Source organism: Chinchilla lanigera, unplaced genomic scaffold, assembly GCF_000276665.1.
Source record: "Chinchilla lanigera isolate Chin_1 unplaced genomic scaffold, ChiLan1.0 scaffold00028, whole genome shotgun sequence".
Taxonomy (NCBI): domain Eukaryota; kingdom Metazoa; phylum Chordata; class Mammalia; order Rodentia; family Chinchillidae; genus Chinchilla; species Chinchilla lanigera.
In genome coordinates, this window is record NW_004955429.1 from 20,437,477 (window position 1) to 20,462,850 (window position 25,374).

The following is a 25,374-nucleotide window of genomic DNA, read 5'->3' on the forward strand; positions in this document are numbered from 1 at the left end:
TATTCTCTGTAAGGGCGTCTACTGTTCGATTAGCGGGAAGTAACCATATACAGCGAAGGTTCAGCTCCACAGGGAGGGCAGTGGTGTCAGGCAGGACGCCAGGCGAGTGGCGGCCATCCACTAACCCGCCTTTGGAGAGCGCCACCCTCCTTCCTCCTTTGCTTTTACCTTAATAACTGAGATTTTAGGGCTGTGTTGAGGACTTGTGCACGGGCATTGCACTCTGCACACAATTTTTAACGTTTGTTCTAAAAACCTAAAAGACCGTGTATTGTGATTCTTTCCTACATAGTTATTCCAGCTTCTTATCTGGGGGCAAATTCTCCTTGGGAGGCTATCGAGTACCAGCACCTTCAAGTGCTGCTGAGCCGTTCCCTAATCCTACCACCTCCCCATTTACACCTCATGCTCAAATTTCAGCCTTTTGCTGCACATTAACAAAGTTATTATTAGGAAAAGTGGACTAACACAGCGTGTTACTGAGGTTGTACAGATTTTTTTGGGGGGGTAGTTCTCGCTAAATTTCTCATGCTGGCCTCAAACGTGCTATTCTCCTGCCTCAGCATCCCAAGGTGCTGGGATCACAGGGAGAGATGGTACACAGTTCTGACAGGGCAATGACCAAGAAGCAGTTTTCTTTAGGAAGCAGTTCTCCTGAAAACAGCATGGGAATAGAATTTAAAAGGTCCAAGGCCTGTGAAATGCAGGCCTCCAGACTGCCCTTCGGTGTGCTCTGTGATACAAAACGAACCTCTTGTTTAGGGGGTGGCAAGCTCCCCTCAAGGCCACTGAGGCCTTCTCCCACTAACAAAAAATAATCAACCAGCAACTGATGTCACCTCGTTATGAAAATAATTTACACTTAAAAATGGGATGAGGTGGGATTCTCTCGTTTGTGAAAAAAAAATGTTTCTTTTCCTGGTGCCTTTGCCATCATTAGCCAAGAAGAGACCAAATATCTCAGAAATGGGGGGCGGGGTTTGAGGATGTAGCTCAGTGCAGAGACCCTGGGTTCAAGCTTTTAAAAGTCTGTACGAGTGCAGGCCAAGTACTCAGCTCCATTCCACAGGTAGGAGAAGTAAAACCCACATGTGTGAGAGAATATGAACTTGAACTTGGAGAACTCTGCTCCGTGCTTCTGCAGAGGGTCTGCAGCTGGTGTCTTGCCGCAGGACATTTGAGAAGCACATGTTGGGAGACTCGCTCATCCGGCCCTCGAGGGGCCTGGACCCTCTAACTGAACGGTCAGATCACTGGGAATAATCACAGGAGGCTTCAGAGTCTTAGTAATTACCTGAAAAAGAAAAAGCCAGAGAAGGGCTGGGGATTTAGCTCAGTGGCAAAGCACCTGCCTGGCAAGTGCAAGTTTGATTCCTGGTGCTGGAAGAAAAAAACAAAACAAACAAACAACAAAAAAAAGAAAAAGCCAGAGAGAGGAGAGCTATCCATTTGAAGTATCTGTCCCTTGCAGTAGCCCCCAAGCCCGTGGTGATGAGTTCTGAGGCCCGAGGGGGAGCCTGAGAGGGCAGCTAGTACCAAACCCAACATACTGTGCTTCCCCGGTGCATAGGGAAAACGTGCATGTACCTGTGATAAAATTTAACTTATACATAAGGTACAAAAACAGAGTAACAATGCTAACTAATAATAAAATCCAGCAGTTCTAAGAACACACTAAAAGGTGTGTGAATGTGGTCTCTCTTGAAAGAGTCAAGATCTTCTCAGACTGCTATTCACTGCAGGTAATGAACCCTGGTAAACAAAAGGGCAGACTGGGGCGGGGGGCACCCAGCAAGGATGACAGTTCAGGGCTGGGGATGTAGCTCAGGGGCAGAGCGGTTACCTGGAATGTGGGGAGCCCTGGGTTCAATCTTCAGCATTACACACACACACACACACACACACACACACACACGAGCACACGCATGTGCACACATACACGCACACACACGCTGAGCATCTGTCTTCACAGCGTGCCTCTAGCAGGCATTGTCATTTTTCAGTGAAGACAAAGAAGTGGGGACCCAGTGGAGGCCAGGTGCACCTCCCCCAGCATGGCTGGAGCTAAGATGAAATCTCATCTGATCCACTGCATCTAACTCCACCCCTGCCCCTGCACCCGTGACTCGGGTCTCTGCAAGTGAAAGCCACACCCCGGCACACCTGAGGCTCCGCCCCTGCCTGCACCTGTCCAGCCAGCTTCCATCCAAAAGGCTGCACTAGGGACAAGTGCTCACTGGCTGCAGGCGACAGGGCACCGCACCAGCATGACCCAAAGCAGAGCTCCCCTGACAGAGCGCCCCTGTAGGAGCGCTAGCCAGCGCTAGCCTCCCGCGGGAGGAGCGCAAAGCATCCCCTGAAAACTCCCTGTTGGGTGAGGAAGGACCCGGATGGCACAGCAGTTCTCAAAGGCTCTTGGGCCTACTTACTATTTGGAACTGCGGAGGCGCCCAGGAAGGTCTTCTGCTCGGAACGGTGCTCTTTCCTCACCGATAAAGAAAACTCCCAGATCTCCTTGTGGCCCGTCCTCACCCTGCTCGGCTGGGCTGCTAGAAGCAAAGCCATAGCCGCGTCGGCAGCTGTCTAGTACTCTCCACCGTCCACACACCTGCGGATCGAGCCACAGAAGTCCGTGGCTGTGGCCCAGCGCAGGGGCCGCGGGCGAACGGTTCCCAGCTTCCTGGGGCGCGTCAGCCCTGCCGGTCCTGCTGCTTTGTGGACGTGGTCCGAACCCACGGTGGACGGAGCCCACGGCACACCCTGCCGGCCGTCTCTGCCCAGGACGTCTGCTCTCGGCCCAGTGTCACACGCACGCACGCACACACACACAGACCTCGCTGCATCTCCAGCCTCACACAAGGTGCCGGATGCTCGCGAGTGACCAGTCTCCCCACACGGTCGGGGCTCCTGGCCAGTCCTGCGAGGTGTGCGCACTCAGGTCTCCTCATCCCCCGCAGCAGCTTCGGCGCCCCCCGCAGAAGCACACCGAACACCGAAGCCCTTTTCTTCAAGAACGTGGTGTAGCGCACCCTGGCCTTCTCGCTCATGTGCTGCACACGCGCGCACATGCACACACATGCACGCACACACATGCACGCACACACATGCACGCACACACATGCACGCACACACATGCACGCACACACGCGCGCGCAGGGGCATCCGCGGGGGGCGCGGCCCTCTCCCCGCCGCTCAGGGCTGCAGACCTCTCGCCCTCCTCCCCTCCCGCGCCTTGCGCCGGGCCGCGCGCTGCCCCTCCGCTCCCGCGCCTGTGGGTCTCCGCTGCCGCCGCCCCGGAGCCCCTCGTGACCGCGTCGCAGGTCCTGCGCTGTGCGCGCCCCGCGGGGCCGCCTTTGCTGAGCTCGCAGCGGAAGCCCAGAAGGGCGGGTCTGCCCTGCGTCTGCGCTCCGCTCCTCTCGCTCTCACCTCTGTTTCTGGCCTCCGCCCTGGACCCATGGCACCTGTGGCCCCCGGGGACTCTGGCCTCAAGCCCCGGGGGCTCAGCGCTTCGCCCTGCTCTGACCGCCCGCTGGGGCGCTGGCCTCCGAGCAACAGCTCGCCTGGAGGCCTCTCAGGCCATCGCGCTTGCCTTCCCCTCCCCGAGCGCCTGGCTTCACGCCATCCGTGGACGCCAACGCTCTGCCTTCACTGCAGCCCCTCGCGTCCTGACTTCACCCAGTCTCCAGCCCCTCGCGACTGCTGCGCGGCCCCCATCCAGGGGCGCGGTCCTCCTCTGCGCAGTCCTCGCTCAGGGTGACGCACTGCCCCGGTGGCTGGCCCAATGCCCTGCAGCTCCTGAGCCAGAAACCTGTGGGTCAGCTGGACTTCACCTCCCCGGCCCGCCCGCACCCGTCTCTGTCCTCACTGCTTTGTTATCCCGCGCCTCAAGGAGCCGTTAACAGCCTCCCTTTGCTCCCCAGCCACAGCCCCTTGGGTGTCATAGGGGCCTTTACAAGCCTCTCCTGGACCTGCAGTCTCCTTGCCCTGCTGCTGGCCTTGGCCCCTGACAGCCTCCCCTCTGGGTGACCACGGGGCATCCTTCTAGAATTCTCGTCTGATCCTTGGGCACCATTTTCCCTGGCTTCCCGTTATCCTTACGGGAAAAAGATGCCCAAAACATGGCTTGTGCTGTCTGACTTCTCCGACCTGCCCCGCCCCCTCTCTTCCCAGTGTCCTGTGTCAGGCACCAGCCGACAGAGGGCCAAGAACACCTTCAGCCACAAGGCCTTGTTTACTGCTTCAGGGCAGTAAGCGCAGTGTGAGAACGGTGACTGTCACCTTGTGCACCAGGAGAGCTGCAGAAATGGGTCAGGAAAAGCAACACACAGCTACACACCCCGGCAAGTCCCTGGGCCTCTCTGTAGGTGCATTTGTGCTCAGGGGGAGTCCCGCAGGTCAGAGCTGTGCTTGTGTGTCCCTACAGCCCTGGGCGTTTGCACTGTTTGTAGGAGCATGAACAGAGATTAGATCTGTCTCCTCAAACAATAAACTGAACTCGAATGATTCTTCACACTGGCTTTTTAAAGATCTTCCCAGCCAAGAATGAGGATAATCTCAATGAGTCAGGATTGATATAAAATTTATTAAAGTCAAGTCATTACATAATTTAACTGCAGTTGTGAAGAGGTTCTGAGAGGGACTGTTTTCCTTGAAAATTTAATAAACTAACTCTGTGGTCGTTAAAAAAAAAACAAACAATAAACTGAAGGGAACAATAGGGAAAAGAAGGTAGAACGAAGATGTCAGGAAGCCTTTCTCCAGGAGAGCACTTTACAGCCTTGTCCTGGACTCAACTGTCAGTGTCTCCCTTGCTGACTGAGACAGCAGTTGCTGCTTCCGGTCCCTCACAAGAACAGTGATGGTGCCGCTCTGCAGTGAGGTGCCCGCTAACCAGAACTTGCTACAGTCCAGCCGAGTGTCCCAGGGAAGGGTGCAGTGCTGTTGGAATTCTACACATCAGAGGTATGCAGCCGTAGCAACTCCGAGTTTATCGTTCTCATGATTACTGCTTTTCTTTTTGCTACCAAAAGCCAGCCTTCCAAATGTGACATTTGTGTTCCTTACAAAATGAAATCACTGGTCCATTTAATTAACACTCGCTGTGAGTATTGAGTGATTCCCAAGTGCCGCAGAGCTGCAAGAGGCAGCTGAGAGCAGGGGTTGGAGGCGGAGCCCTGGCGGATGCCCTGTGGCTGCAGAGTTCAGTCTGGGCCCGTGGGTTGGAAGCTTCTGGGAGCTGAGGGGCGTGGTGCCCCAAGGCTGCAGAGCCAGGGCACCTGCTCCCCAAGTCCCACTGTCGGGTCACCCCGGCTGGCGTGAGTGTGACGTGGCTGGGGGAAGGGACTAAGCGCCTGAAATAGCAGCTGAAGACCCATGCTGCCCAGCGTGTTGAAGAACCTGCCTTAGGATGTGCGTTTCGCTGTACTCGGTACACGGCCAGCAGAGCCAGCGGCCACTGCGTTGCGTGGACTTTGTACTCACATTCCCAGGAAGAGGGGGCTGCCACCCACGCCACACAGGCCATGCCTGGAGGCGCCAGCCGGCCGGGAGGCGAGGGAGCGGGCGGTGTGAGCCCAGCCTGGGCTGTGGGGAAGAGCAGGTGAGGCCGGGGAGCAGGCTCTGTCTGCCAATTTGAATGATTTCTGCGGCTCTGTCCGGCCTGTGTCCTCGTGATGGTCAGACTGGGGGGACAGAGAGGCGGTGGCGGGCACGTGTGGGTACTGCCTTGGTCCTGGCATGGGGCGGTCTTGTCCCTGAGTGGGGGCGTGCTATCTGTGGGCATGTCTCCCGGGCAAGGGCAGCCGCTCAGGGCCGGCCCGGGCCAGGACGTCAAAGCGTCCTGAAGACATGATTCACAGTCCGGGCTTGGAAGGTCCACACAGACCCTCTGAGTCTGAGACCGCTCTTAGTGTTCTTTGTGAGCGCTGAGGAAACCCACCATGCCCACCCAGATCGGTATGGAAAAGCCACAGCGCCATCTACTGCCAGAGGGGAGAACTTTGCAAGAGGCCTCCATGAAAATCAGAGAGGGAACCGAAGTTTTAGAAAAGCAAGAAGACTGTCCGACTTTGCAGCCAGCCGTCAGCACCCCGCCTCCCAGAAACTCATCGCCCGGGGCCGCTGGTGTGTGAATAGAGATTTCTCCGCTCTTGCTTCCTGACATTTGCGCCTGAGCTGTTCTCCAGTGCGCGTGGGACGCTCAGGGTGCCGAAACGTCCAGGGTTACAGGCAGGGGATGACAGGCCCGCTGCGTGGTGGCGGCTGTTGTCTTGGTGATAAAGGTTAACAGGAAACTGCTTTCCCGCGCCTGTCAAGAGGAGGGAGTTTCTCTGTGTCTCACAGCGTGCTCGTTACCTTCTACCTTCTCACGGCCAGGGAGCCGACCATGGGGAGGAGGGAGGTGACCACGTGGAAGATGCCAACTTTGCCACCACGTCTTATGTTTTATTTTTATTTTCATAGCACATGTTGGCACTATATGATGATTGCATTCCTTGTGGGGTGTTGGCACACGCACTTAACATATCCTAATTCTTTTTGTTGGCCCCCACCCATTTGCAAAAGATCTGTCTTCCTGTTTCCCATTATGCTACTGAGCTTGCATTTTCCATTATTAGAGAGGTGGAAGGAAAAGCAAAGTGTTATGTTAGAGTACTACCCCGAGAACACTGGAGGTGGGGTTTTTACTCCTTATTTCTCCAAACTGTGACAAATGGGACAGGGACGTAAGGCACTGCTTTGAAAATGACACTACCCCAGACCCTAGAGACTGAGGCTCAGAGACACTGTCAGGAGGGTCACTGTGGACGTCAGCAGCTGCTGCTGTGCCAGGGTCGTCAGCAGCTGGTTTGGCACTTTGCAGGTCATCAGAGGCGGAGCGGTGGGTAAGGACCGGCTCGAGGAAGAAAGACTCAGGAACCTGGCCTCTGGTGCCAACTTGGAAGTCATTTGTTATTTTTTCGCCCTCTTTATTGCCTTGATCTCCTTTCTTGCTGTCCAGCAAGAATTCTGAGCAAGGGCGGATGGCGAGGAGGGAAGCTGAAAATCCAGTCTGCACTCCTTCGCTGTGCTCACCAGTGTGCCGGGCACTGTTTTGGGACTTGAGGTACAAGAGTGAACAGGGTGTGGTCCCTGTCCTCCGGAGCGGGGTGGCATCGGAAATGACAAGGCCGAGGCCGATGCAACTCGTAGCAGCCTCGGCGCCTGGGAGAGGCTGTTCTGGGGGGCTGCAGAAGTGACCTCTGTGGGTGACCTCAAGCTGGGGGAGGCGGGTCATGTGGGATGTCGGGGAGGTTCTCAGGCTGGGGAAGCGGAATGGCCCAAGCGAAGACACAGAAACAAGACTACTCTGTGGCTCTATCAGTTGCAACTGATTTTTCAGATGTCGCTAACTTCCGGGTGTGGAGCCTCACTTCCCACACAGCCACTCCGGACCCGTGAGTACGTCTCGCATGCCTTCCACTCTGCACAGAAAGGCGCTACAGCAGAGCTGCTCCCTGCCTTATTTCTCAGTACCAGAACGCTCACGGTGGCCTCCTGAGCTCAGCCTGACTTTAGGACTATAACAACGTTGGGAGTCTAAACCTGTAAGGCCTGAAATAACTTCATCTTCAAAGCAGTAATGCCATGTGAGCTTGTACCAGTGGTCCCCTCCCCGCTTTCCTGTGTTTCTCTTCTTTCCTTCCTTCCTTCTGCTTATTTTGTTACTCTGACTGCCTCTTGCCAGATGCGCTTGGTAAAAGATTCAGATTTTAAAATTAAATTAGATTTAATGTATTTGGCTTTGAGGTGTACAGTGTGCCGCTGTGTTTAGTCCCCTGTTACTTGAGAGCTGAACAGACCCTCCTCTGTGGAGACCCCATGATCTGGAGCACCTGTCCAGAGCAGAAGGTAGGTGCTTTGGGGACAAAAAGGGACACGCGGCTTAAAGGATCAGCCAGTTCAGGTGGCCTTGCAAGTGTGAGAACCATTTTATAATTCCTCAACACTTTGTAGGCTCTGACATGATGGTAGTCGTACCACTACTGTGTATTGATTGAGAAATTCTGCTAATAGCTAAGCTTACACCTGATTCACTCACACGTTTTTAACTGAATCTGTATCACATTCATCACAGTAGCCTCTGCTCACATTGGAAGAGTGACGGAAGGCACTGTTCATTTAGTCCTTGGACAAGGGGGTGCGGTTGGTGAGCTGTGGACATGGCCTGGCCTGCAGATGTTTTGTTTGCCCTGTGCAGTGCTGCCTTGTTTCGATGCCGCCCCTGCCATTGTTGTAGTTTTCATTTGAATTAATTCCCAATGTTTGGAAAACCCAGAGACTTCTTAAGTGGAGAATCACCGGCCCACTGTCTTCTTCTACTCTCGAGAAAAGAGAAGCCCAGCAAGGCTCTGTGATTTGTGCTAAGTCACAGAGCTGGGCTGGATCCCGGTCTTCGTTCCCTCTCCAGGATCCTGATCATGACATTGTAACGCTGTGCTAGGAGAGAGCACCTGCTGCATCTCGTTTCACCTTCCCCACCGTCTGCCCCCTCTTGGCCCACCTGGTATCTAGGAGCCAAGCGGCCAGTGTCCCCTAGTGTAGTCCGTGGGTTGTCCCATCCTTTAGGAACCCTCTTCCTTCCAGAATGCTGCATTTCCAACATTTCCCTATCCCAGCTCCTGCATGCACCCTCAGCAGGCCAATCCTCAGACAGTACAAGCACATTATCTGATCAAAGAATTTAATAATTGTGGTGGATTGACAACCAGTGGTCAACTTGTGACACCCAGCTGAACTGAACCAAAGTGGTACGGGGGGGTGGGGCACCCAAGGATTGTTGCCAGCAACAAAAGAGGCAGAACTGGAGAGGAAGACATTTAGAAGCTGTTGGGAGCTGTTTGTTTTCCTCGGGCTGCTCTTGGTTCTCTTGGAGGACCTTGTCATGCTGGCTTTCCTGGTGAACTTGGCTGTTCTCATCATCCAAGGAGCTCGGGACCTTGTTGTTGCTGAGACTAGCTTTGGTTCACTTTGGGTGGGGAGCTCTGGTCCTCACTTTGAGCATCGCTTCCTGGATCTGGAGGAAGGAATGGTGCACTGCTCAGTCTCCTGGAGAAGCTTGTCACGCTGGCTTTCCTGATGGGGACTCGGCTGTTCTCACTGTCAGAGGAGCTCTGGACCTCACTGTCTCTGAGGATGGACGTGGTACTTTTCAGGAGAGCTGTGGTTCTTACTTTGAGTGTTCCTTCCTGGCTCCAGTGCAGATCCCTCAGCCTGCTAGCACAGATCCTTCATCCTGCTGGCACAGACTTTCTAGCTTCCACCACTGACCTTTGGGTCCTCCCAACACAGATCCATGAAGCAGGCCTGCATGAAACATTGTCGTGAGCTCTTGGCCTCCAGTTGGACTCATAGGAGGCATTGTTATAGGCTCTAGGTCGTCAGCTGGACTCATGCAGGACATTACCATGGGATCCAGGCCCTCAGCTGGATTCTTTGTTCTTTAGTGTGTGGACAGATTTCCTGCACTCTTTGTATATGAATCTTTGGGTGACTATTATAAAATAATCTTATAATTAAGTGTCCTGTATTGTACTGTTCCCCTTGCAAAACCCCAGACTACAACCAAACACTCCAAAGTTGGTGTACAAAGACACATTTAATGTAAACTTAAATACTGTCAGCATGTTTCATCTTGAGAAAAATCCACAAGCTCCGTCTGGGTGGGAATTCAACTCTTATTTGGCTTAAGGTGCATTACTATGAGAATGTTAGGAGCGCCTCCCGCAGCTCTCTGTGTACTACAGAAGTCGAGTCACACGTCACCACGCGGTAACCATTTCTGAGAAAAATGTTGGGAGTTCCTCCTCCCTTCAGCTAAGTGGCAGGAATCATCTAAAAATTCCACTCAGCAATGACTCAGGACAAAAAATTCATGTAACGAAAACAACCTTCTGAAAAGATGGCAGGCAGGTAAGGAGAAAGGAAGTGGGCGGAGCACTTAGAACCTGCCCCGTGGGCGGACGGCAGACTGTTCTTCGCTGCGGGAGGCCTCTCAGGCGTGAGCCTGACCCGCGGTGTGTGTACATGAACAGTACGATTTGCCCCCAGAAGAAAGCAGGAAAACACTTGGCGCCTTTTTCTTTCCTTTGTTTAGCATCGGGAATCCAGGCAGGCAGCCCAGGAAAGCAGTGGCATCTGCTCCCGCGCTGGCTCACCTGCACCTCTTCCCTTCCAGGTTCTACATCGAGAGCATTTCCTACCTGAAGGATAACGCCACCATCGAGCTGTTCTTCCTCAACGCCAAGTCCTGCATCTACAAGGTAGGCGCCTCCCCTTCCCACGCTGATTCCCGTCCCAAGCTGAAGGTCTCGCTGGAAGCGGAAATACCAAGCTGTCCCGCTAAGCTGACTGTATTGGTTGGGAGAGCGGTTCACAAAGCAATCTCTATCAGTAGAGGAGAACCTCATGAAATGAAGTCATCAACCAAATGATGCGACTCCTCTGATGCCATCACTGATCCTGGCTCCTTGGAGGGGTCCCCTAACCCAAGGGCGTCCCAAACGAGGGCGACAGATGCACTCATCAGCTTAGGCCTCAGAGGGCGGCTATCAGAACTTTGGGGAGACAATTCTATCCCCTTTCTTTTTGAATGTGGTGAAATACACCTAGATTTATCCTCATCTTTTTTGGAGGTGCCGGGGTTGAATCCAGAGCCTCACACATGCTAGACAAGTGCTCTGCCTCATGCCCAGCTGTCGTAACATTTTTAAGTGTACATTTCGGCAGCATAAAGTACATTCCCATTGTTGTACAGCCATCGCCTCCAGCATCCTTTTCACCCTGCAGAGCTAAAGCTCTTCACCCGTTACACAGTAGTCCCCGTTTCCCTGCCCCGGACGCCCTACTCTCTTCCTGTTTCCATGCGTTTGACTCTCAGCGAGCTGTGTACGTGGCACCACACAGCGTTTGTCCCTTTGCGTCTGGCTTATTTTGTGCTGGCGAAGTGTCTTCGAGGCTTCTCCACCTCGGTAGCACGTGGTGAGTTTCCCTTTTACAACTGCATGACACTCCATTGTATGTGTGTAACGCACTCCGTCCCTTCGGCCGTTATTGGACGTTTGTCTCAATTCTGCCGTTGGCTGTTGTGAATAATGTTGCTGTACACAGGCGCGTCTCTCCCCTAAACACTGTTTCCAGTTCCTTTGAGTCCATCCCCGCAAGTGCGGTTGTGTGACTATTTTACATTTCTGAGGAGCAGCCATTCTTTTGTCCACCACGGCTGTGCCGGTGCATGTCGCCCCCACAGGGCGCGGGGGTTCTCGTTTCTCCACACCCCACCAGTGCTTGTTATTTTCTGTTTCTGTTTTGTTCACAGTAAACACCCTGATGGGGTGAGGCGATACCTCAGTGTGGTTCTGACGTGCGGTTTTTCTAATGACAGTGTGCGTCTTTTCATATGCTTATTGACTATTTGTGCACCTTCTTTAGAGAACTGTCTACTCCAGAATGATTCTTGACTGAGTTGGACAATCACAGCCACAAGTTTGTAGTGCTTCCTGTCCCTGAATAACCCAGATTCCCGCACACCTCTCTGGAGCACAGCCCCTCTTTGAGGCGAGGCCTTGCAGAACACTGCTTAGGTCGGGAGCTATGGGAACTTACTTAAAACACCCATCCCACCGGCTGCCCCAACATGTACATTGTTCTGGTCTGTTTTCCACTGCTCTAACAGAGTATTTGAGACTGGGAAACTTTTGCAGTAAAGAGGCTGATTTAACTCATTGTTCTGGATACCAAGAGCGAGGAACTGGCATTTCCTCCGCTCTGGTGAGGACTTCACCTCAGAGGGCATCACAGTGGGGGGGGGCGTGTGGCAGAGCGGTGAGCGTGTGCACGGAGTAAGGCTGCCCTTTGTAACAACTGACCCTTGGGAGACTCACTCACTCCTGTGAGGCACAACCCGTTCCACAGTATCCGCAGCACTCCCTGCGGGGGTGGAATCTTTATGACCTACTTCCCTTCCAGGAGCCCCCACCTCCACAAGGTGTCGCCACCTCCACACCGCCACCTTGGAGCCCAGGCTTCCGGCACACGAACCTGTAGGGGACAAAGCACAGCGCACGTGATGTCCCTAACTGCACCCTTCATCGTGCTTCCTTGGGGCTGCTCCTTAGCGGTCACAGGGTAGCAGTGAACCCTGCAGAGCTCGAGCAGCACGTGGGCTCAGAGCTGAGGGCTCCCTGTGAGTTCTCTAACTGAATCTTTATGACTTTCCAGTGAAGGTGAGGCGTGGGGCAGCTCACATGTCTAATGACGGTGGAGTCAGCAGCTGTGGGGTAGCCTGACCCTGTCACGGGGCTCACCCGCCCCACTGCGCCCTGAGGCCAGCACTGTGCCATGGAGGGTGTGGCCAGGTCTCTGGGCAGCTGGGGCCCATGCATCCCCAGGAGCTTCAAAGCCAGGCGCACCTGAGGGTGAAGCGGTCACTGCGTCTCTGCAAAGGATTTCAAGGCGATCTCAGGGGCAGTATTTTTGTCTTTTAACTAAACTCTAGTTTGGGGGATTGCCACAAGCCGACAAACTTAAGAGTTGAAATGGCGTGTAAACCGCCGCTCCTCCTTCCGGACCACTTCAGCACGTGCACTGCTCAGAATAATCCCACCAAGTGCAAATGTCGAGGATGGCGGTGATCGCAGTCGGTGCTGTGGAACGGCCTCGCTGGAGGCGGTGGCTGGAGCAGGACCTCCACCCGCCTCCAACACCTAGAGCACCCAGACAACAGTACTTTTGGTTTTTACTGTATGGAGGAAAAAGACACTAATTGCAGGTCCAGGTACTTGCAAATTCCTTCCCCTCCCTAAGCCCCCAGTTTCTCATTATAAAGTGGAAATAGTAATACTGTCCAGATGCCTCACCCATGGTAAGAACAGACACCTGATTTTTTTTTAAATCAACATGAAAAAAGTACGGGAAAGGCTGAAAACTAGACCGTGAATACTGCCCACCAGGGGGCAGACTTGGGCTGAAGTAAATGACTGCAAAGTTACTCAACCCAGGAAATCAACCCTCAAGCCAGGCGGAAGTTCCCTCAAGTCGTGCTGGGTGCAGATAACTAGGGAAAAGGAGAGGAGACTGCTTCTTGCTTGGAGTCATTCACATCTAGTCACAAATCCTGAGCTTGAGCTGAGCACCATGCCCACCAAGGACACTGGGGTTCCTGGAAATAAAAAGAAGAGAGTAGATCCTCAGAAGTCAGTACTATAGATTTTCCAAGCGAAGGTCACGATGCTCAGAGCCAGCTGCATTTGCAGTCAATAGGCCACCGCATCATCCTGAACCTGGCTGGGGAGAGGGAACACAGTTCCAGAACCCCACCACTCTCAAAATCCGTCCGCAAGCCTCGTCAAGTAACCACAAGATGACCAACGGATGCCTCTCCGAAGTGTATACAGGGGGCCAAGCAGCATCACACGACCACTGTCTCCCCTAGAGCTCGAATGCCAGGGACTGGCCAGGATCCCCAACCGCCTGTATGAGGGGTACGGCGAAGGATGGAGAAAAAACAAACAAATTTATGAACGCACAAAAGACAGGCTGGGAGGTCCAGGCCTCAAGACGGACAAAGTCAAAGACTCCCCAAGCTTGCCACTACTAAATGAGCACCAGGCACATTTTCAGAGGGGGCTGTGAGGGAGCCCAGAAGGCAGGAGCGATTGCTGGGCTAGTGAGGAGAACAAAGCATTCCTGGAAGAAAAAAGCTTGGGTTAAAAGAGAACCTGTTTTTCCCCTCAAGCAAAACTCTTACTACTGCTGCTGCATTGTTCTAAAGATGCTTGTCACCCTCAGCAGGTCCTTATCTTGCCTGGGAGCGGCAGGGTTCTGTGGGTCTTCCTGCCAAGCGGAGCTTCCCACATACCTTTCAGCCCTTGGGGCAAAACACACACCTGGGCCTGGGACCCCATTTATTACACATTCTGGTCCTTAACAGTCAAAAGTAATATTCTCACTTGCGGGACTCACAGAACTTACAAAAACATCGCATATATTTGCCTGGAGCCTCCTAACCTCCGGGTGAAGTAGAGGAGGAGCCTTTCACTTTCCACAGAGGGAAGCTGGGATTGAGAGACAATGAGTGACTGACAGCAGCTGGATGTGTGATTTCCCCAGCGTCCGCCACCATGGATGTGTAAGAGGAGAAGGCCATGGAGCTGAGTGACGAGGAGTTTAGTTTTTGCTGTGACAGACTAGGGTTCCCTCCCTAGTTCTGCCATTTAGTAACGTGTACTAACTGTTAGCACCTCTCATCGTGGTACCAAAACGTGTTTTCCTCTTTGACTGAAGAAGGTACTGAAGTCTCTGTCCACGCCTGCTTAGATAGCCGCCTACTCAGCTCTGCCCCGTGCCTGGCATTCGCCACCCGGACTCAGATCAGAGCTGTTTCTCTTGGCCCTGAGCTTCTTCATGCCATCATCTGTGTCCTGGCCCTGGTGAGGTCTGGGGTGGCCCGCAGGCCTGTCTCTGCCACTGCCCTAGGCTTGGCTTGACCTGAAGTTCAACATCAGCTCCCTGCCTGTTTCCTGGGAACTGATTCCTACAGTGGGTTAAAGTACAAGTTGTTTAGGTAAAATAAACTGTGGATCCTGCTTCCTCAAAGACCGATTTTGTTCACATTTAAAAGCATTAAGATTCATTTTTATCAGGGCTGGGGTGCGTCATGTGCAACATTCAGTCTCCAGCTCTAGCAGCACGAAGAGTTTTATCTTTACAAAGTAATGTGGTATAGTTTAAAAGTCAGATGGTTTTAAGCCTGATTAAGGAAATGTCCCTCCTCCTCCCCCATCCAAGTCCTGCCACTTTTCTTCTAGTATTGGGCTCTGTTTTTCTACACAAATGGCATGGCTACTCCTTGATTTGTCCGTGTTAGATTTATGAAATTCTCTGTAAGATGCGCAAGGACCAGGGCATCTCTTACAGCCACCCCCACTTTCCCCACTTTCTCAGTACGCTGATAGCATCGTTCTAGGTTAAAGAGTCAGGAGTGTGATGTTGCTATGACTAAGCCAGGTCATATCCTGTGGTTGCAATTCCTTTTTGAGACAAGCAGGTGTTTTACTACCTAAAGGGAATGCTTCCCTTGCTTTTACTTGCTTGGTTTCTATGATCCTTTTGCTTTTATCCAAAACCTACGGGTTTCCCAATGCATCCCATCACCAGTTTCCAATGCAAGGATAATCGAGTGGTTCTCTCTGGTTTGATGTTGTTTCTGCTGCTGCCACCATCGAGGTCCCTGGGACCCCCTCCCAGGAGCCCGCTGCCCTCCTCCTCCAGCCTGAACTTGGCCTCCTAGTTCTCACCCCATGGATGCTGCTTCCCTAGCTGGTCTTTACCCACTTCTGCTTGTATTAGGCCCTCTGTCTCCCGGATCTTGTTTTCCTGTTTTGGATTTTACACCATTGTTTCCCTGGAGAGCACCATTCAGTAAACTCAGGAAATGCTAAACTAAAATGTGGGGTCATTGTATGTCTGGAATGTCTGCATTCTGCCTTTGTACCTCACTAGTAGTTTGATAGGATATAGTAATACAGAATGAAGGGTTCTCTCAGAATGTCACGTGACTCTGGAGAAATGCACTGTCCTATCCACCGTATATGATGCTTCCTCCACGCTCCAACAGTTGGGTCTTTGGGCTCTCCCGGTTATTCTTCTTGACCTAAAATTTTAGAAGTATGCTTGCTACAGGTCTAATAAGGTAAATACATTATGCTGGGTACTGAGAGAGCACTTTTAGCCTGAAAACTCATCTTCTTTCGCAGGTGTAGGAGTCTCTTGTATTACTGTTTTGGTGTCTTCTCCCTGTCCTTCTCCCTGCCTCATGCCTTGACCTTGTCTGTCCAATTTTCCACCTCTTTTTATTCTACTTGCTGGGAGATTTTGTCAGTATGATCTTTAATCTCTTCTATGGGCTGTTTTAACCTCTGTTGTCTTTTTACAATTTCCCAAATTTCTTTCTCTTTCCATTCTGTTCCTCAGATGAATAATTTTATGATTATTTGATTTAGGTAGGGTGATCTGAGTTGCTGGTCAGAATGACTACATGTGACGCTGTGAACCTCATTATATTTTTTAACAGTCACAAACTGCAGAGCAAATTTGGGCCAAGTAAAAATAGGGTAAGAAGTGCACCCTATAGCGTGAGAGTGGACCCTCCGTGCAAGAGAGAACACAGTGGCAAAACCTCAGTGTGGTCCGTCCTTTCTGTACCTCCCACTCGTTGGGCTGACGTCAGGTCTAGGCTGTCCTGTGGAAAACCCTGCCAAGGTTCTCAGAAGAATTCCATGGGCAGGCCTTTGAGAACAGCTCTGTGCATGTGTCCTGGGATTTTGTAATTAACAAGTCAACTTACTTCCTCAGCCAACTTACTTCCTCAGCCAACTTTGCTCAGCCCTAATTTCCTGTCTCGTTTCCCGCTGAGAGACACAAGTCCTCGTAATTCTGTGTGGGCTGCTGAGGGAGTGGAGGTCTCTGTCTTCTACAGCTTCTTCCGGCTGGAAGGGGATGCAAACCCTGCCTACTGGGGATTATGTGCGCTCCAGCCGCCTTGGGGTGTTGTGGCTCACTGGCTGGGTTGAAGAGAAAAAGTCTGTCAGAAGACAGTAAGAAAAATTAGTGACTGTTGAGCTGTCTGTTTGATGAGAGAAAGTAAGTTTACTCTTACACTGGGGGTGTAAAGTGGGTGTCCCCTTCTTGCGGAGGACAAAGTATGGCAAAAAGGGAGGTTAGGTAAATGACTGACAGGCTGAGAGCTGGAGCCTTAGCAAGATCACCCACATAATGAATCTAGAAACAGGAGCCTCAATACAGGTACCCATTTCAGCCATGGCTAATAAGGGTCACTAGTTACTCTATTTATCTGACCTGGAGCAGTACTTGAGCCTTGCTTTCTGAACAGGAGCCTCAGGTCTTCCAGAGGTTCTCAGGAATAGCTTTCTTCCTAGTCCTGTGAAAATTCTAGTGAGCACTTCCACGTAGTATTGTTATAGCTTGTCACTGCATCCCTTGGAGAAGGACCAGATTAGGTCCTCAGGAACTGGGAATGAGGCTAGGGTACAGCCACCCTTCCTGCCTCCCTATCAGTCTTTTGACTTCCCAAGGAGACTTCAGAGATATCTTTTGGGATCCCTGACAATGCATGACTACAACCTGCCTGGAAAGATAGACTGCCTCTAAGAATTCTAGAATTTCCTGCTTCTGTTTTAGAGATGATTGCTTATTAGTCAGCAAGCTTCTTCCTTCCAGACTGCTGCATGGACACATACTACCAGAAAGCCATACCTGGAGTCTGTGTAGATGTATAACTTCTTGCCTTTTCCTAATATCAGTGCCTAAGTAAGAGCTGTTAGCTCTTTAACTACGTTCTTTGAGCAGAAATCCTGGGAGAAATTGACCTCAATGAGCTGTTGTGAAATGACAACTGCATAACCTGCCTTTTTAAATTCTTCTTGGACAAAGCTACTTTCCTCAGTGAACCATACCTCTTTAGGGTCTTGCAGGAGCAGGTCACTGAAGTCCTACCTGCTTGTATAGGTCTGGGAGGTCACTTGTTTACAAGAGCGGCTTACTTTTGGGTCTGTGGGCATCAGAGAGGCAGGATTAGGAGTACTGCAAGTTTTCATAATAACCTCAGGCGTGTCTAACAATGTGGCCTGATACTTGGTAAGTTGTTCTTGTGTTAACCACAAGTAACCTTTGGTCTCAAGAATCAGTCTGACCTGATGGGAAGTCAGGACTTCAAATTTCTGTCCTAAAGTTAGTTTTGCAGCTTCTTCTGTTAGCATAACTATAGCTGCCGCTGCTCTCAGACAGGGTGGCCATCCATCAGCCACTCCATCTAACTTTTAAAAAAGTATGCCACTGGACAGAGTCTTTATCCTAGACTTTGGGTCAAGACATTCAAAGCAATTTTTCTCTATTCTAATATGTTAAGGAAGGAAGGATTTCTACCATGCAGCAGGATCCACCTATTGGCTAATTAGGTCAGGGAGACCTGGTGTAGTCCCAACTGGTAAAATCTGTTTTGAGCTTTGTTGAAATTTGAGAACGGCCCCCCAGTTTTGCTAGCAAATCTCTTTCCAGCAAGAGAGTAGGGCACTGTGGGACAATTAAAACTCATGGTTAAACATTTGGCCTAGTGATATATCAGAGCAAGAATAAAGAATCTCCAGCTAGGGGTCTCCTCAGCACCAGTGATGGCTATACATCTAGAGACAGGTTCTCCAGAAAAGTAAGTCAAAACAGAGTGAAGTAACTGAATTGGCTCACACATGACAGCGAGGGTTACCAAGAGCTTCTTATAGGAAAGGGTGATGTCCGTGGACAGGGGCATTCCTCTTCAGAGCAGGAATCATGGGCTTGGCTGGCCTACCCCCTCTCTAGGAGCATGAGTCGGGAACATTGGCTGCCTCACATTCTGAGCAGGGCCCAGGCTATGGCTTGGTGTAGTCATGTGCCCAAGGTCCAGATTTCTTACACTCAAGCATCCTTGGGTTTTCCTTTAGAGGATCTGGGTGAGTTTAAAGCATTGCCAACTGTGACAGCCATGATTCTAGTTTTTCTCTTTTGATCCTCCTCCAGATCCCACTTGTTGAACACAGAAAAGGCAGTGTCCAATAATTGGGTCATAGGTGTCTGGGGTGCCATCTAAAGTTTCTTCATTGAACATATGACAGAGAACCATATTCCCCGGAAGTACAGGTGAGGATGCGAGGACAGGATCATCAAAGATAGCCCTTGCTTCCTTGGGGGCCACTCTAATTACCACAGTTTCTGGGCTTTTCCTGAGATAAAGAGTCACAAAAGCCTGAACACAAGGGATTTCACTCCACCTTCTATATTTTAAGCTGAAACAGTAAAACTAAAAAGTAGTCTCATGATTTAAGCTGCCATCCATTACCCATCTCTTACCATTTCCTAGTTTATATTTAACCCAAACCATACTACAAGAGTAAAGAAGCTGTTCCTTTTTTAAAACGAAAGGGGTCAAGGAAATGAACTTTACCCCTGACCAAGGGTATGGCCTAGTAATGAAGTCAGCAGAATCTGAAGTTTCCCATGGCTCATCTTGAGCCTTATAGAGAGATGTTAAACATTATCATCATCGTCATTGATGATTATATTTAAACTGGCATCCCATGCAGAGGAAGGTGACCCGGTGAGCCCACAAAGGGTCCCTTGTGAGACTCCAGTATTCACTAGACAGACGTCTCTGTCTGAAGATAGGATGGCGCCAACATCTTTTAAAGAAGCGTAGAAGGAAGCCCTACTGAGGGCTTCTTGTCTCCATGTGGGGTCCACTAGCTCCTTAGGGACAGGAGGTTGAGCTCTATCTAGTCCTCCTCCATGCAAGAGAGAACACAGTGGCTCAAGCCTCACTATTTTGACTGTGCACCTTTCTACTCATTAAGTGTATTCACTACATTTAAATTGTACTTGATCTCAATGCTTACGTATCCTGTCTTACAATGATAAGCAAAGAAACAAGATGCGTGGTCCCGACCTAAGCGTGGACCTCGGGCTGGAGGGAAAGTTGGCGTGAGTGCTTCTGATTGGATGTGTCTGATTGCCTTCCATGACCTGACACTGTATGGGGACATGGCTGGTACTCAGCAAATTGTTTTTCATTGATTATTCTCTGATCCTGGGGAGCACAGATTTGCCTATTTCCTGGGAAATCTTCACCAAGTTTGGTGCCTGCATGCACACGCGGATGGGGAAAAAGGCTTGAAATCCCTGCTTTGTGTGAACTAAGGGAGTCTTGCCCAGCCTTCCTTTCTGAGAAGTCTGTGCTGGCCTGGGAACTTCACCTATTATTGGAATTTAAGTAATTTTACTTTGGCTACATTTGCTACTTAGGTCCAAATGCTATCATTCTTGTTGATACTGAAATAAATGGTCTTCATTGAAGATCTCCAAAGAGCTTTGCTAAATGCACAGATGATGTCATCTCATCTGTAGGTGGGAGAAACGAAGCCCAGGCCCAGTCCCACAGGACAGAGGAACCCACATAAATATTACCCTCAGGCTTACAGAACCCTGGCCCTTATCTCTCAGTGGGATTGATGCAGATTTAGTGCCTGTGCTTGGATGACAGAGCAGAAAAAACAGAGAGAGATAGGGAGGCATTTTCTTGTTCGCTCTCCAGAAACATTCACATAGAGCTGTCATCTTGGCTGTGCCAACTTTTGAAAGAGATTTCCCTGGGATCGTGCTATCAGCTATCTGCAGTGACCAGCACAAAAGTCCCAATGCCACAGACGTAAAGTCATGGCTCAGCATGACTGGCAGGCACACTATAGGTCATGAGACAAACGTGAGGTGACTTGACTGCTGACACTCTGGCAAAAAGCTAAGAAAGAAATTGCGCAAGACTGCAGCCGTCTTACCCTGTTCTCTAGTCTATTTGCCTGGGAGCGAATCCATGCAGTCATTATGGGTTGTGAAATGAGGCATGGCAGCTAGAGCCGCAAGAAGGAAGCTAGCAAACTAAGCTAAACATAGGCATTGTGACCCACTTTGATGATATATACCACACAAGCCAGGGTTCTCCAGAGACACACAACCAACAAAATGCATATATACAGGCTGATCAAAAACTACAGTGTGCGTCTAAGTAAAAATATTTATTACAGTGAAAGGCACACTGCCATTAATTCCCCTCGGAATACTCCTGTCATTCTGAGCACACTTATCCCGTCATGTTTGCACTTTCTGAAGCGTTTCTAGAAATACTCTTTCGTGGGTATCCTTATGAGATGTGATCAAAGTATACAGTGAGTGCCGCTGCTGAGCGGCACGGAGTGGAAAGGTGGGCTTGTGAAAACGTCAGCGTCTCCTCCTCTACCTTGTTCTCAGGATCTCTCACCACATGACTTCGAATTTTCCCCAAAGTCAAAGTGCACACACGAGATAAACACTGAACTGATTAGGGACATCAAGGCAGCCATGCTAGCACAGCTAAAACCACTCCGGAAGGAGCACTTCCAGAACTGCTTTGGAAAGCAGCAAGAAAGACGGGACAGGTGTGCTCGAAGCAAGAGGGAGGATTTCATGCCACTGTGTCTTTCACTGTGATAATTTTTTAAAAATATTTAAACATTCACTGTATTTTATGATTACATCTCCTAGAAGGACATCTGTCATGTGGGTTGGCTCATGTGACGGTGGAGGCTGAGAAGCCCGTGTTGTATCTATCACCTGCATGCCTAGAGGCTCAGGAGAGCTGGGCTGTAACTCAGTCCAAATCCAGAGTCCTGAGAATCAGAGGGCTGGTGTGCTCAATCCCAGCCGAAGAGCAGAAGAAGGTGAGATGAGATGTCCCAGCTCAGAAAAGTGAGAAGCACTTTTCCCTGTTCTGATCCTTAAGGGACTGGATACTAGGTGAGTCATCTACTTAGTCCAGTGATTCAAATACTACTCACATCCAAAAACACCCTTACAGGCATATCGGGAAATAATGCTTAATCTGGGGGCCCCGTAGTCAGTCAAGGCAACATGGAAAACTAGCCATTACATATATGGCAACCAGTACACACACACACACACACACACACACACACACACACATACTCAAACATGCACACACACATAAACACACAAATGCTGCCTGTTTCTTTGAAAAAAAAAATCTTACTAGAGATTTCTATAGTCAGATATGCTGAAGAACAGAGGAAAAAGCATGGAGCTCAAATTATCTATATAAACCAATGAGCAGAAATAAATATCATGGGGACAACATTTCTAGTGTGTTTTACAATTTCAGAATCCCCTCTCCATTTATGTCTCACTAAACTCAATACAATAATTGGGAAAGAAGCTGTTTTTCCCATTCATTGCTAAGGCAAATGAAACTTGAGAAGGTCCAGTGATTTTTTTTCTCCGCCACTGGAGATTGAACAAAGGACGCTGCATGGAGTCACATCCCTACCACTTTGTATTTTATATTTTGAGACAGGATCTCGCAGAGTCGCCAAGTTGTCCAGGCTGAGCTCACACTTGTGCTCCACCTGCCTCAGCTTCCCGGAGTGCTGGGATTACAGACATGCATCACCAATGCCCCGACTAAGGTGACCCAGTGATTTATTGGGTGTCCCTGAGCTGCTAGGAGCTTGGGGGTACAACCTAGAGCTTTCAGGAGTGGAAATGGTCTTCAGGAAGACCACAAGACACTGCTATTTTAGTTATTCTGTGGGTGAAGGTGCAGGTGGTGACGCGGTCAGGATTCGGTAGGAAAGCCCTGGGCCGGCCCTGCACGGTGCATCCTCCTCGCTGACGTCTTCTCCACTCCCTGTGGTGGAAAGTCGTATTTTCTATTATCATCATCCCATCATCTTACATGAAAGGCGGGCTTTCCATAACTCCTGAGCATGGAGGAAAGCCTTCCGTGGGATTCTCAGTGGAGTGTAAAGGCCACACGAACCCTTCCCAGAGGGGATCAGGAAGGACTCGGGGTGGTTGGAGAGCAGCTGTAGCACCTGCCGTGTGGGCCTCTCCAAGGACTGTTTGTTCCGAGCACTGCAGAAATCTTGCTGGGAATAATGTGAGCCCCTGAGCCACTGATCAATGACCTTGGCCCTCTTCCTCTAGCTGCTGTCTACCCTGGATGAAGCAGGCTAAGCAAGAGGAGGTGGGCCTTCTCCGCACCCCACCGAGACACGCCTGCGATGTCCACATCTTCTCGTTCCTTACTGTTTTTCACTGATAAAGCAAACAGCACATCCTGAGATGTTATCCCAGGCCCATGACTCACCATGGCCCATGGCTCCTAGGCAAGGGCCTCCCTCAGAAAATGACAGCAGGGGCTGGGGATTTAGCTTAGCGGCACAGCGCCTGCCTGGCAAGCGCAATGTCGTGAGTTCGATTCCTGGTACCGGAAAAAAACAAAACAAAAACAAAAACAAAAAAAAAAAAGAAAATGACAGCAGAGGCCCTTCTTAGTCCACTCTGAGAGCACTGGGGCCTCTGCACGGTGCTGTGGACTGCGCAATCTGGAGGAAGCTGCCAGCCGCTGCACGTGGCCAGGTGGAAGTGGCTGACCGGAGATCCCCCTGGGTCCCCTCCTCCCCACCCACTTCCTCATTTTGTCCTCTGTCAAGGGAAAGCCCAGGGTTGCCAGAAAGTATACAGATTTTGCGCCCACTTTTTGTTGCCTTGTTCAGTTTATTTTCGCTTCTTGAGCAGAAACACGTGAAAGAAACCACCTCTGGCTTACCAGGGAAGTCAGCTGAGGAAAAAAAGGCAGAGTTGTCTTTTGAATGGTACAGGGCAGCGTGTTTTCGAGAGGAAGATCCCTGGAAACCTCTCGCAACTCCTCTGCGGGGAAGCCAGCTTCCAGGTGTTCAAGCACAATGGGAAATTTGGGAGTGGCCGGCGACTCCAGGGTTCTCTTCTGTCACGGTGGAATCTTAAAGAAAAAAGTCACCTGAGAAAGGGAGGTGTAAAAGGGGGAAAGTACGAGGAACAAGGGACACCAGGGTGTCGGGAGATGCCAGAATAAGAAAGTCTTGTCTTAACAATTAGGAGCCTGAGTCTTCCTGCCATTCTTGGGGTGCTTCTCACATACACTGTCTTGGATCTCCATGTCAGCTCCTCTGCGGACGTCTGCCGAGCTGATCCTTGCGCTCAGTGAGTACTAAGTAGGGACTGTAAGAAGCAGTAGCGCAGCCGTCTTACCCGTCAGGTCTGTAAGTGTGCACGGCATCTGTGGGACTTTATTCTCATTCTTACTGGGCACATCTTGACTCTGTCATCCCTGGGAGGTGGCCAGGGTCCGAGGAGGTGACAGCTCATCCAGTGAAAGGTACTGTGGTGAGAGAGAGCTTGCCTACACCAGCTTAGGCATTTCATGGTATGTTGTTGGACTCTTTACCGTAGATAGTGGTACCGTGTGGTTAATATTCAGCAACAGAACCTCCTGGGCCGCATAGTGAGCTGTGTAAAATAAACGACCTTCCTCCTCCCCCCACCTCCCTCCCCACAGACATTTTCATTCAGCAGATGGAGTCAGTGGTGGACTTAGAGGCTGTGCTCACACTTACCAGGGTCATTTTCTGATGGTTGGTTCTGAGTAGCACATCAGATAAAGCTCCCAGTGGACGTTAAGCATTAGCCCGCCTGTGACCACCTGCCCGATGGGGTGTAAATGTTTGACAGAAAAGCACACATCCCAGTACGCTAGCCAGGGCCTCAAGCACATCAGGCAAGTGATTGGTGGGAACGGAAATGGATGTGGTGAGAGGAGAAATGATCTATTATGGGAATGTTGGACAGCGTGTCTGTTAAATCATTTGTACACTGTTAAATGATTTACTCTCTGGTGGGACCTGGTAATCCCAGGACTGCAATTCCAAACATTCTTCCCCAGGCCTGCGCTGACAGTCGGTATCAATTACCGAGGCCATCAGACTCTTTCAGCAGGCTAAACATAAAGAATTAGTGTCTTTTTTCTATATAGTGGTTAGTTCTCTTAGCCATACTTCTGAGGGGGTTCCGTAGCAGAGATTATTATCCACCTTTGAAATTCTTAGGCCTCAAAGAGCCTGAAGATATCCTTTCTTCAAAAAACAGAGGATGCTTGACTGCACTGTTTCGTATTACAGAGCCTAATTCTGTATTTCCCCAAAATATAAGAAAAAGTCATGAATCAGAGTTTGGCTTAAAATTCAAATGAAAAGTAACTCTTAGGCTAATTTCAGCTATAGATGCTGTTTGGGGACTTGCTGGCTGAGCCCGAGTGCCTACTCTTTGGAGGAATGCAGGTCCTTAGGGAGCCTTGCGCTGTGAAAAGTGGGGTGTTTGCTTTCAGCTCATAGCGGGCGTTAAGGCCCTGCGACTGTTCAAGTGCCTTTGTGTATTTGGGTTTCTGTTCTTAATACAAGCACTGGGCTGGGCTGGCTGGTTGCTAAACCTCTCCTGGCTCCAACTCTGCTGTCCAGTCTTAGGATAGGATCGTCCAGCCATAGCAAGGAAAGAAAAATCAAGATGGACATCTCTACTTTACCTTGAAAATAGACACATCATGTGAGCTAACTTGTTAGTGCTTCCTGTCTGTGTCCTGCACATGAGATGTATACAGCAACACAGTATTGTACAGGTAAAATTTAACGAGAGGGTCGATCGTGTTAAGTGTGTTTAACACAAGTGCATATACATCCAAGGACATTTTTAGAGTCGTGAGTGTTTATTATCTTGATTGTGGTAAGGGAATCATGGGTCTGTGCGTGGGTCCAAACTCAACCAATGGAATGTAAAACACATTCTGTTTTTGTTTTTCAACTATACCTCAATAAAATTGTTTCTTAAAGAGATGAGAACTACACTCGTGTCAGTTAACAGCAGGGG

General features: G+C 50.4%; 1 protein-coding gene across 1 annotated transcript in view; it reads left to right on the top strand.

Annotated features, from left to right (window-relative positions):
* The window catches only part of Frmd4a (FERM domain containing 4A), a gene marked incomplete at its 3' end in the record, with an annotated part of 571,102 nt that overhangs the window by 455,878 nt on the left and 89,850 nt on the right, over positions 1 to 25,374 (top strand). Inside the window, 1 exon segment of the mRNA XM_013515429.1 lies at positions 10,217 to 10,301. Coding sequence (XP_013370883.1) covers positions 10,217 to 10,301 — 85 coding nt within the window.